The sequence below is a fragment of the Protomyctophum parallelum genome (assembly GCF_964188405.1).
Source record: "Protomyctophum parallelum genome assembly, chromosome: 20".
NCBI classification, from domain to species: Eukaryota; Metazoa; Chordata; class Actinopteri; order Myctophiformes; family Myctophidae; genus Protomyctophum; species Protomyctophum parallelum.
In genome coordinates this window covers 33,248,313-33,260,873 of record NC_139718.1, presented here as the reverse complement: position 1 = coordinate 33,260,873, position 12,561 = coordinate 33,248,313, and the positions used below count along the sequence as shown (strand labels likewise).

The 12,561-nt window shown below is 40.1% G+C and overlaps 1 protein-coding gene across 1 annotated transcript in view; it reads right to left on the bottom strand.

Annotated features, from left to right (window-relative positions):
• The window catches only part of traf3 (TNF receptor-associated factor 3), a 28,604-nt gene that overhangs the window by 13,365 nt on the left and 2,678 nt on the right, over positions 1-12,561 (bottom strand). Inside the window, exon 2 of the mRNA XM_083791316.1 lies at positions 62-212. Within this exon, the coding sequence (XP_083647442.1) occupies positions 62-209 (148 nt within the window). The 5' untranslated portion in view covers positions 210-212. The remainder of the gene's footprint in view (positions 1-61; positions 213-12,561) is intronic.

Genomic DNA, 12,561 nt, shown 5'->3' with positions numbered 1-12,561 from the left:
TGTAATTATTATCAATTACAATCAACAGAACAAGGACGGGATCAATTATTCAATTTGTTACCTTGTGGTCCTGTAGGTTCGTTTGACGGCCAGGGATTGGTTGGGCGATGAGGGGGTGGAGCCAAGGAAAGGGGTGTGGCCAGGGATGGTGCCACCTGCTGGAGAGGAATCTGCACCTCCCTTCCATCAGCACTCCTCCCTCCTGACATGACCTGAGGAGAAGAGAGACACATGTGTCAAAGTACAGACATATCGATGACCCCTGGACACCAGGGTCAAACGTTCTCACTGGAAGAGAAGGGAGAGCACCTCCAACCACTGCAGATGTACTGTTTATATTGTACTACTACTAACATACTCTACCATAAGGATTGGTGACAATGTCAATAACACTTAAGTCATTCAAATAAGTCCCGGACAGTAGCTTTAAGATTTAGCTAAAAAAGTTAGCTAGTTGTTTAGTTACCTTGTCAGTCAGCTCAAGTAAATCACCTTCACAACATTAAAGGGGCATTCCACTCATTTTCAACATTTTACTATGTCATTAATATACCTTAGAGCTGTTGTGTGGAAATAATAAAAAAGTCCCCCCATTCTGTGTTTCCTAGAACTGGAGGTCATTAACATGGTGAAACACATCTTGATGATGTCATCAATATGGATGCATACAGACGTGGACGGAGCCTGTCCACTATCTACATTCTGAAAACTTATGGATATGGACAAAACCAGAGTACCACCAGAAATTGTGGGGGTAGAGTAGCCCCATGATATAGATAGAGCAAAGACTTAAAAAGTGGCAGAACGTTTTGAGGAGAGGTTGTGTGTCAAACATGATCAATATCGCTGCACAGGGACAAACAGTTACTACAGAACAGATGAGAGGAGATTGGTCAGGAATAAAATGCCAGCAAACGCTTGACTCTGAACTGCCATCTAGTGGATGTACTGCTTAACATCCATGCCAACTAAATAAGCCATAGAAGTATTTGAGTGTTCGGAGTAACGCAAGTAAAGTAATGCATAAGGTATTTTTTTTAAAGTAAAACATAATGTGTAACTCAACACTGGAGAGCAGTGACAGTGCATGTGTGGCACTGTGTGTGTGTGTGTGTGTGTGTGTGTGTGTGTGTGTGTGTGTGTGTGTGTGTGTGTGTGTGTGTGTGTGTCGCAGAATAACATAATCAAATCATTATTGTACACTGTAGTGTACCAGCTGATGTAAGTTCAACAGTAGGCGCTAAGTTAATAACTTAAGAGTAATGCAAACTCATTTTCTCTGACAGGAGATCATGTTTTCACCCCTGTATGTCTGTCTGTGTGTGTGTGACTGACAGTGATCGTGTGTCTTTCCACAGTGAATGTAACATAGTTGGCCGATCAGTGTCGTATTTCTCGTAGCGAGGACAGTTCTCCCACATTGAGATGCATGTTAAATGACGGGATTTCTCCATATAAATATGGATCATTTCAGTAGCATAACCTTCAAAATGTCTCCTAAATCTAGTCAACCAGGCCTGCAGTAGGCTTTGCACTGGACAAATGTGCATTGACATTATTTCAATAAACTAGAAATACGAGGAAATGACAGAGGGAGAAACAGTATCCAACAATCAAGTTTAATGAACGTCCAATACTGTGGTTCCCAAACACTGGGTCGGGACCCATTTGTGTGTCGCGGACACATTTCTATTACGTGTATTATATATTTTTCTTAATTTTTTGTTTCTAATTATTATTATTTCAAAACACAATTATTGTGTCAAGTTTTTATTTTTATTTTTTTCATGAAGAAATTCCATAAAGTGAAAATTGACGATCTTCAAGCCCACAATGCGGCGTCAAGTGATGCGTTGCAACCTTGTAGATCGGCTATTTTCACTAGTTTGGGTCACAGGCTAAAACATTTGGGAGCCATTATACAGTGCTGTCTTGAAATCACAAGCATGTAGAGTTGCCAAACGAGCACGCAGGATTTAAAAGGTGATTTGTTGATGAAATCCCTACTGAATTTAACACTAAATATGCCATGCATGTTTATGGGTTGAGAGACCAATCTGTCTCTCCCTCTCTCTCTCCATCTCATGCAGAGCGTCTCACACACACACACACAGCTCTGAGGTCTCTGTCTTTCCTGATACTATGCTTGCCGTCATGGTCTGACATCTGCCAGCTGTATACATCTCATCCTACAGTACATGCCACCATTACCTTTCAGTTTCATGTACAATTTGACTGTAAACTAAACTTGTGTAGCCGTGATATCAATGACATTACAGAGCTTAATTCCTCTCACAAACGATTCTCAGAGTAACTGTGGGGCAGCAGAAATCTGACATTTACTACAACCATAACTGACACAAGGAATAATTGACAACATTATACAGAAGAGAAGGGAGAGCACCTCCAACCACTGCAGATGTACTGTTTATATTGTACTACTACTAACATACTCTACCATAAGGATTGGTGACAATGTCAATAACACTTAAGTCATTCAAATAAGTCCCGGACAGTAGCTTTAAGATTTAGCTAAAAAAGTTAGCTAGTTGTTTAGTTACCTTGTCAGTCAGCTCAAGTAAATCACCTTCACAACATTAAAGGGGCATTCCACTCATTTTCAACATTTTACTATGTCATTAATATACCTTAGAGCTGTTGTGTGGAAATAATAAAAAAGTCCCCCCATTCTGTGTTTCCTAGAACTGGAGGTCATTAACATGGTGAAACACATCTTGATGATGTCATCAATATGGATGCATACAGACGTGGACGGAGCCTGTCCACTATCTACATTCTGAAAACTTATGGATATGGACAAAACCAGAGTACCACCAGAAATTGTGGGGGTAGAGTAGCCCCATGATATAGATAGAGCAAAGACTTAAAAAGTGGCAGAACGTTTTGAGGAGAGGTTGTGTGTCAAACATGATCAATATCGCTGCACAGGGACAAACAGTTACTACAGAACAGATGAGAGGAGATTGGTCAGGAATAAAATGCCAGCAAACGCTTGACTCTGAACTGCCATCTAGTGGATGTACTGCTTAACATCCATGCCAACTAAATAAGCCATAGAAGTATTTGAGTGTTCGGAGTAACGCAAGTAAAGTAATGCATAAGGTATTTTTTTTAAAGTAAAACATAATGTGTAACTCAACACTGGAGAGCAGTGACAGTGCATGTGTGGCACTGTGTGTGTGTGTGTGTGTGTGTGTGTGTGTGTGTGTGTGTGTGTGTGTGTGTGTGTGTGTGTGTGTGTGTGTCGCAGAATAACATAATCAAATCATTATTGTACACTGTAGTGTACCAGCTGATGTAAGTTCAACAGTAGGCGCTAAGTTAATAACTTAAGAGTAATGCAAACTCATTTTCTCTGACAGGAGATCATGTTTTCACCCCTGTATGTCTGTCTGTGTGTGTGTGACTGACAGTGATCGTGTGTCTTTCCACAGTGAATGTAACATAGTTGGCCGATCAGTGTCGTATTTCTCGTAGCGAGGACAGTTCTCCCACATTGAGATGCATGTTAAATGACGGGATTTCTCCATATAAATATGGATCATTTCAGTAGCATAACCTTCAAAATGTCTCCTAAATCTAGTCAACCAGGCCTGCAGTAGGCTTTGCACTGGACAAATGTGCATTGACATTATTTCAATAAACTAGAAATACGAGGAAATGACAGAGGGAGAAACAGTATCCAACAATCAAGTTTAATGAACGTCCAATACTGTGGTTCCCAAACACTGGGTCGGGACCCATTTGTGTGTCGCGGACACATTTCTATTACGTGTATTATATATTTTTCTTAATTTTTTGTTTCTAATTATTATTATTTCAAAACACAATTATTGTGTCAAGTTTTTATTTTTATTTTTTTCATGAAGAAATTCCATAAAGTGAAAATTGACGATCTTCAAGCCCACAATGCGGCGTCAAGTGATGCGTTGCAACCTTGTAGATCGGCTATTTTCACTAGTTTGGGTCACAGGCTAAAACATTTGGGAGCCATTATACAGTGCTGTCTTGAAATCACAAGCATGTAGAGTTGCCAAACGAGCACGCAGGATTTAAAAGGTGATTTGTTGATGAAATCCCTACTGAATTTAACACTAAATATGCCATGCATGTTTATGGGTTGAGAGACCAATCTGTCTCTCCCTCTCTCTCTCCATCTCATGCAGAGCGTCTCACACACACACACACAGCTCTGAGGTCTCTGTCTTTCCTGATACTATGCTTGCCGTCATGGTCTGACATCTGCCAGCTGTATACATCTCATCCTACAGTACATGCCACCATTACCTTTCAGTTTCATGTACAATTTGACTGTAAACTAAACTTGTGTAGCCGTGATATCAATGACATTACAGAGCTTAATTCCTCTCACAAACGATTCTCAGAGTAACTGTGGGGCAGCAGAAATCTGACATTTACTACAACCATAACTGACACAAGGAATAATTGACAACATTATACAGATTACAGAAACATTGAAAGATCTCCTCAGAATTTCAGGCTCTCCTTGTTCTTACTGACATTGGAAATGGGAGGGTCACACACACAAATCACAGCAATGTACAGTACAGTACAGTAACAGTATTAGGATATAACATTGGGACATGTTTGTCTTAGTGGTGACAACGTGCCACACAAGACTACATTTCAACGTGTTGTTCACTGTCCAATGATTTGTCTATTAACCTGTCTATTCTGGCCGCATTGTAACGATGTAATGAGAGTCCTTTATTACATCCCTTCCCCCATTACATTGCCCTGTGCCTTTTCATACACACACTCCCAAAACATTGTCATCACATGCCCCTGACAGCCAGACAGAAAGACAGAAAGACAGACAGAAAGACAGAAAGATGGAGAGAGGTAATGCATGCATCCTGGAAGGGATTTCTCTCTCACTCAGGCAGGCAGGCAGGCACGCAATGCACGCACAGACCAAATACCAAATGTACAGAGACAGTCAGACAGCATGTGTGCACGCACACGCACACACACACACACACACACACACACACACACACACACACACACACACACACACACACACACACACAAGCAGTCATGCACACTGGTCAGTGCCCAGTTCCTGTCCAGTGGGTTAGTCTGGGATGTTAGGGGCTTTTCCACAATCAGTCAGCACACTGCAATTACACACACACACACACACACACACACACACACACACACACACACACACACGCACACGTACACAACACAGAGCACATGCACACATTATACACACAGAGAACACACAAAACTCATTCACGCACATGCGTACACGTACACCACATGCAAAAACACACAATTACTCACAAGACAACACATAGAAACAAGCATGGGCACTGTACACGCCTCTGTCGGGTGGAAACCTCATATGTCCAAAACTGCTACTTTTCAGGGTTCAAATAAAAAAGGCACAAAGTACAAGCTCAAAATCATGTGTCACTTTACGTCACGTTTTGAGCTTGTGGATCTGATGCTTTTGTGTGACGCTGTAGTGTGATCAAGTAGGGCACTAATAAAAATAAATAAAAAACAAAAAAAGTAAAAATATGTAAATAACAGGTTTCTGCCCGACAACAATATACAAGGCCAGGGCCGCTAAATATCAACAGCAGCACTATCTATTGCCAATATTCACACAGCATCCATTTTGCTATAGTTTCATACTAGGGGGGGGGGGGGAACCCCAACTGGGTGCACTATGAAACAAGAGCAAAATGACCGGCGGCATGTGACACACCGTACGATGTGTACACAAGTAAATCATTTCTTCAACGTGTTGAAAGCATTCAGGGTGTGAAATGCTAATCTTTTAATTCAAATAAAATAATTTCCTCTGACGTTGTCAGTAGCAACACACAACGCTGTGTTTTAGACACACAAGGAAGTTAGTGGACTCATGATGTGAATGCTGCAATAGTGGGATTTCAATAGAGGCATGTTTGCTATATCTTTTGCATCCTCAGCCGGGGCACAAAATGGTGTCTCTAGTCTAGAATGTACTGACAGATACCGTGGGAATACGGTTTTAGTTCACACTGTGGCTCTTCAGTGTGAAACCATGCAGTTGAGGAACATCTTATAGCACTGACACAGATAACATCCAAACCAGCATACTATACCAGCTTCTTCCACACAAACACTGCAAAACTCTGTCTTGAGTATTAAATGAACGTCTATTAGTGTAGCTACCTGGTTAGTAATTCTGATCAACTACAGGTCAGTAGGTTATTCTGCAGTTTAACAACAAGCATGTCCACCGAGTATCCTAATCCTACTTGACCAAAATAACCCAAAAGCAAGTCCAAATGGTAGCACATACCACAAATATGATCGAAATAACTTAATTATGATTTCGCCATTGATGGCATACACATTTTAAAAACACAAAAATGTCCCTCTGGGATTAATAAAATACAGTCTAATCTAATCAAATGTAATCTAATCTACTAACCTAATCTTAGACATAGCCTACATGGATGGCATCCATAAATTATAGTGCAAAGTAGGAAGTCTGTCAAATCAATCATTGACAAATATCAGTGCCTATTGTTGGTGAGTTTCAGTGATCTAACTTTTTGTTCTTGAAAGTCTCAGTCACAGTGGCTTGAGTTCTTCATTTTATTTAAAATACGTCAAACCAAATGACAGTTCTGGTAACATAGTAAGTTTGAGTGAAGCGGAAATAATGTGTTTCTGCTGAAGCACTGGAAGCAAGAAAAGGGTATTCCCCAACACAACACGCACTGAAAAATACAAGTATAACAAAGACACACAGAGATGAGCATACACTAGGGATGGGAATTATCCATTAATTAATTAATAAATGAATTGATACATTAACAAAGACACAAAGAGATGTGCATACACTAGGGATGGGAATTATCCATCAATTAATTAATTAATCAATTAATTGATACATTAACAAAGACACACAGAGATGTGCATACACTAGGGATGGCAATGATCCATTAATTAATTAATTTATATGTTTTGATAACCTTATCCATTGATTAACCGGTTAGTTGATAGCTGATTTTTTATTAAATCTGAGAATCCTAATTTCCCTCAATGTCCAACATAAAGATCTACAAATTACTTATATACAGAAAGAACACAAAAGGCATATTATTATATTCCTTAATCAAATATTGAGGAATATATTGGCAATATATGGCATCTTTGTTTGTGGAAAATGTAATGAAAAGTGCGCTGTCTTGTCTGTCACATCACATGCAAAAGCAGAGATGTTTCTATGCCTTTTTTAAACCGGCCCACATGTGCGTTCCTCGGCCACACACGCACGCAAACAAGAATTACATTCACAGAAAACTGCCCAATGATAGAATCACAGAATTTGCGATTAATTGTGAACTGTTAAGTATAATTGATTAACGTGCATGTGTATACACACATGCACATAGTGTCTAAATGAATAATCATGAGTTGTCAGAAATAAAGAGAAACTTTCTCAGTTGTAAGTGACCTCAGAGTAGTGACATCTCGCATGCAGTTTTCAACTTGGTATGGTTTTCTGATTCATCTATCCTGTGCTCTTATTCATCACTGTCTTATTCAAAGACTTTGACGTCACTTTACACACATTCATTAACCACTTAAGTCCTATTTTATGCTTCGTCACAGAATGGTGTCATGTGACAAAAATAGCTCATCAACAAGCTATAATATAACTACAATCACTTATAACACCTACATGCCAAAAATACTGGTTGAAAGTGGTTAACACAGCCCCGTTCCCTGTGTTGAGCAAGGCATTAACTGACCATATGTTACTGTATATACTGTATGTTATGCTTATGCCCATATGGTATGTCTCGATTAGCATTAACATTTTCAATTAATTATATTAATTTCCCTAAACATTATGATATCGACCATGATTCAAACCTGACACAATTAGCGTACTTTTTACACTGAAGCAAATGAAAGATACACTTCTGAAAGATTAAATGACATGTTTGATTGTCATCAAAATATATATATATTAATATCCAAAGGGTTCCCCAATAGGCCCACAGAGCGCCCCCTTGTGGCCCATGAAAGAATTTCCCCAAAAAAAATAAAAAATGTTTTTTTTTTTTTTTTTAAGGGTCCCAGATATGAATGGCATTAAATGGGGGTTAGTAGCCTATGCATGTCAAACTGGGCATCATTTTCAAATGGGGTCTTGCCCTGAAAATGAATTTTCAGGGCAAGACCTCGACCTCGCGCGTGCAGACTCGGCCCCCAGCCTGGTACGCTAGTCAAAATATGGCCCTTGAGGAAAATTAATTGGGGAACCCTGCATTAGGCTATAAAGCAGAAAACAAATAAGCACATAAGAATCTATCCGAGAGATAGATAGAGCGAGACAAAAAGAGAGAGCATGTGTGTGTGTGTGTGCAAGAGAGAGAGAGAGAGACACTGTATTCCTACAGTTTCAGCTCCAGGCGAAGTAATATGAACACACCATTCTACTCAGCCTAAAAACCCCAACAGTGTGAGTACATGTCAGAGCTCTATCGACACTGTCTATCTGCTGTCCCACTCCCAACTAATGGATTATTTGAATATAATGTTTGCAGCATTCGCCATTTACACACTTTTTTTGCTGATAAGAAAGGTAAAAGTTAGTGCCACTGACCTGTGTGACCTTTGAACCACACAGGAAGTGTTTTGTAGTGTTGTTGGTCTTTGAGGAGCAGGGCAGCAACAGTAGCAGTCATGGTATTACCCTGCTAAAAGTACCATGACATCATTGAACAAAAACTAAACTACTCCCCACGGGGAATTCTCTCCGTCATCATTCTGATTGATGGAATGACTGCGAGACCAACTCACTGGATGGATGGATGAATGAATGAATGAATGAATGAATGAATGAATGAATGACTTAATTTGATGAATGACATACTCGCTGATTGATCGACTACTACGACTAGTTCTCAGTTAATTTGCTGACTGACCAACAAATGTGTCACAATACCTAACACAATTATTGGCATTATCACCAATACAATTTAAGTTCCAAACTTGCTTCATGGTCAATAAAAGCAGCAGAAATATAACATGGACTGTGTCGTTGTGAGTCCTTCCATGTCCATTATTTCGAGGTCAGCCTGACTAGTTGACAACACTGATGTCAACTATGTTTTTGTGTTCATTGAGAAAGGCAGCAGGCCAGGTGAGAGGGAGACGGTGTCACAGAGACACGGGAGAAAATGTTCTGCCGGGATTTGATCCCAGACTAACAGGTTCAAGAGATGAGGCGGTTCTCAACCAAACAAATAAAAAAGGAGATAGGAAATTTCACGAAGAACTGAATAGATGTAGGCCTCAATTACAGTTGTTAATATTTTTCCTCTATTAAGTTAAGGTATTAAGACCTGAGGCCTTCTAAATCAGTAGTTCTCAAAACCTTTTCAATTGAGATCTTTTTTTTTTTTAAGAAATACAAAAATAGCCTATGTACAAACTCGCTGTATTATGCGCTCCTGTATGGATGTAAGCTCAATCACAGGTTATTTTTTAAAAAAAAGGTCATAAAGCAGAACAGCTCTTTTGTAAACGTGAAAATGAAAGTATTCACCTCGCAATAAAAACACGCTTGCTGTAAATTATCTATCGTGACATGTTGTAATATCATTATCAAGCACGTCTGTCTGTCTGCTGGCTGACAGACAGAAAATCCCCCGTCCTAACGTCCTCCCCTGATGGAGGAAGAACGGACCTGTAGGTACAACACATTTATATGAATGGAAACTCAATTAGTAACACAATTAGTAAACACATGTCACAAACCCATATGAACCAAAACAATACAATAAAATAAATATATATATATAGCTGATCTACATCAACACGTTGTGAGCCTGTAGATCGGTTATTCAAAAATATTTTCCAAAATAGTAAATAAGGCAAAGAAGTTTAGGGATGAGGGGTTTAGCACTGACGAAAATAGGGCCCTTGGGCTACATTAGACACAACAATTCAGACAGAAGATCGCCAGGCTACATTAGACACAACATACATTCAGACAACAGACTATACATAAAGTGCCTTGCAGAGTCAAACGTAATCGACGTGAGAATACATATGCAAGGGTGACAAGGGTGACAAGACACAACATCCATTCAGACATTAGCTGGTCTACTGTCTGAATGGATGTTGTGTATAATATAGTATATATAGTCCAGTTACTAATGTCTGAATGGATGTTGTTTCTAATGTATATTAAGACAACAATACATTCGAAACATCCATTCGGACAGTAGACTAACATCCTGCCAGACAGTGGACTCCATTAGACACAACATCCATTCAGTCAGTCAGTAGACCAAGTCCAGGAGAGACTGAATACGATTATAATGTTTAGGATTTATCAATATCACTTCAGTTTGACCACTTAGACCATGCAGTACCTAATAAAATGGACCCGAGTTGCACTGCACTTTGTTCTTTTTACATTTGCCAAAAATAGCAGATCTACAAGTTCGCACCGCAATGCGTTGTGAGCTTGTGGATGCTGGGGTTCAAGTTATTTTCAATCAGTCCCAACGCAAACAGGGATATTCTCTAAAGTTTCTCTGTAAAAGCTAATTTATACATTATAAAATTATACTCTACTACATACACCCCTGTGAAACTGTTTAGGATGGGCTTGGTGGAAGACAAACGGTGTTGGAAAGGTAAAGGGGAAAATGGTCAATTTTTACAGGCCTTTTGGGAATGTCCTGTGGTTTTACCTTTCTGGAAAGAGGTACTGGGGAAAGACTGGATGGGGCTAATACTACCAGAATGCCCAAGGTGATGTCTCTTGGGAGATCGTACGGTGCTGCCACAGGGGGTCACCAAGGCACAACATGCATTGGTGACTGCAGGTCTTATTACGGCAGCTAGGTTGATACTGAGAAACTGGAAGAGCTCTGCTACACCAGAGATCACAGACTGGACCCAACTTATGACTGAAACTGCATCCTTTGAATACTCAATTGCCAGGAGGAACAACGTCAAAGGGAAGTTCCATGAGATATGGGACTACTTTTAATATATTAAAGGATGATTGCAGTAACAATTTGTATTTACACATTACATATGACATAATCACGAGTGTCAACAACAGAATGTGGAGGGGTGTTGTCCATGGGTTTTTTTTTTGACTGCTAGTTGTGTTTAGTTTTTTGTTTGTTTTTTCTTGTCTTTTTCTTTTGTGTAAGTCATGTGAATTTTGTATGCTTTATTGAAAACATAATTAAAAAACTTTGATGACAAATAAAGTTTCTCTGTGACATGCTGTATCTTAGGGGGAAAGATTTACATATTCACATTTCACAACGTACTGTAAGATGACATGAATGTATGGTGCTACAGTATATAGTTACAGTAACAATTTCATTCAGGGGTGCCGTCACTGGTAGAGTGGCCGGTAGAGCGGACGCATGCGAACCACAAGGTTCCCAGTTCGATCCTGGGCTCCCCCAGAGTTAGTGTCGAAGTGTCCTTGAGCAAGACTCTGAACCCCTAATTGCTCCCGATGTGCAGGTTGGTGCCTTACTGCCTTGCATGGTTGTTTCCTCTGCCATTGGTGTATAAATGTGCGCGTGAATGTAATCTATGTAAAGCGCTTTGCATAAAAGCACTATATAAATGCACCATTAACCATTTATGGGGGTGCCCTGATGCCAAAAGGTTTGAGAACCCCTGCAGTAGACTATACTATACAGCAGAAAATATATACACATGAGGTAGGAGGTCAACTGTCTGGTGTTGCAAAACATGTGGTCTTCCTGAGGAACAGAAGCTAAAGATGAAGCTCTTCTTTCTGAATAATGGTAGTGTGTCAAAATAGCTGTGACTCAAACATATGGGTCACGATCAGATTTACTCCTCAAGTTCACAGCACTCCACGTCAGGGCTGCGGATGCTGCACTTTTTGTTTCGTCACCTGACTGAGGTAACCTGACGCTGCCAGATCCAAGAAGCTTGCTACACAAATTTGTTTCACAGCTTATTGGGATCTGGGATCGCGGAAGCAAATTCGATGACGGGGCTGTTCCTTTTTTTCAAGATACTTGGTAGATGATTGGATGGGACCGTCTGTCTATCACCGTGTGGGCGTGCAAACACAACCAATCATATTGACGTGTCTATATAGCTTCACATCCGGTTTCGCACATATCCCGCCCTTAGCTCACACTGATTGGTTCGGTACGGAACGGATTGGTGTCAGCTCAACTCCCTGAGAGATCCCAGATGAAGGCTGTGTTGGGGAACATGGTTACCCAATACCGCCCCCATCTGGCAGCGTCAGGTTATGACTGAGGAGCATTATCTAGAAACAGGCCATCAGTAGCGACTTTGCTTAAGTTCTTAAAGCACACGTACACGTGCGGATAAGAGAGTCAGTTAAAACTTAAAACATTACCGTAATAAATGCAAACATATACTTTAAAGGACAAAGCCTTGTAATAACAATAGTGCCTCATCAGCAAGTGGCCTCAGTGTTATGCTGATGAAGGAACACTGTGTATGACTGTA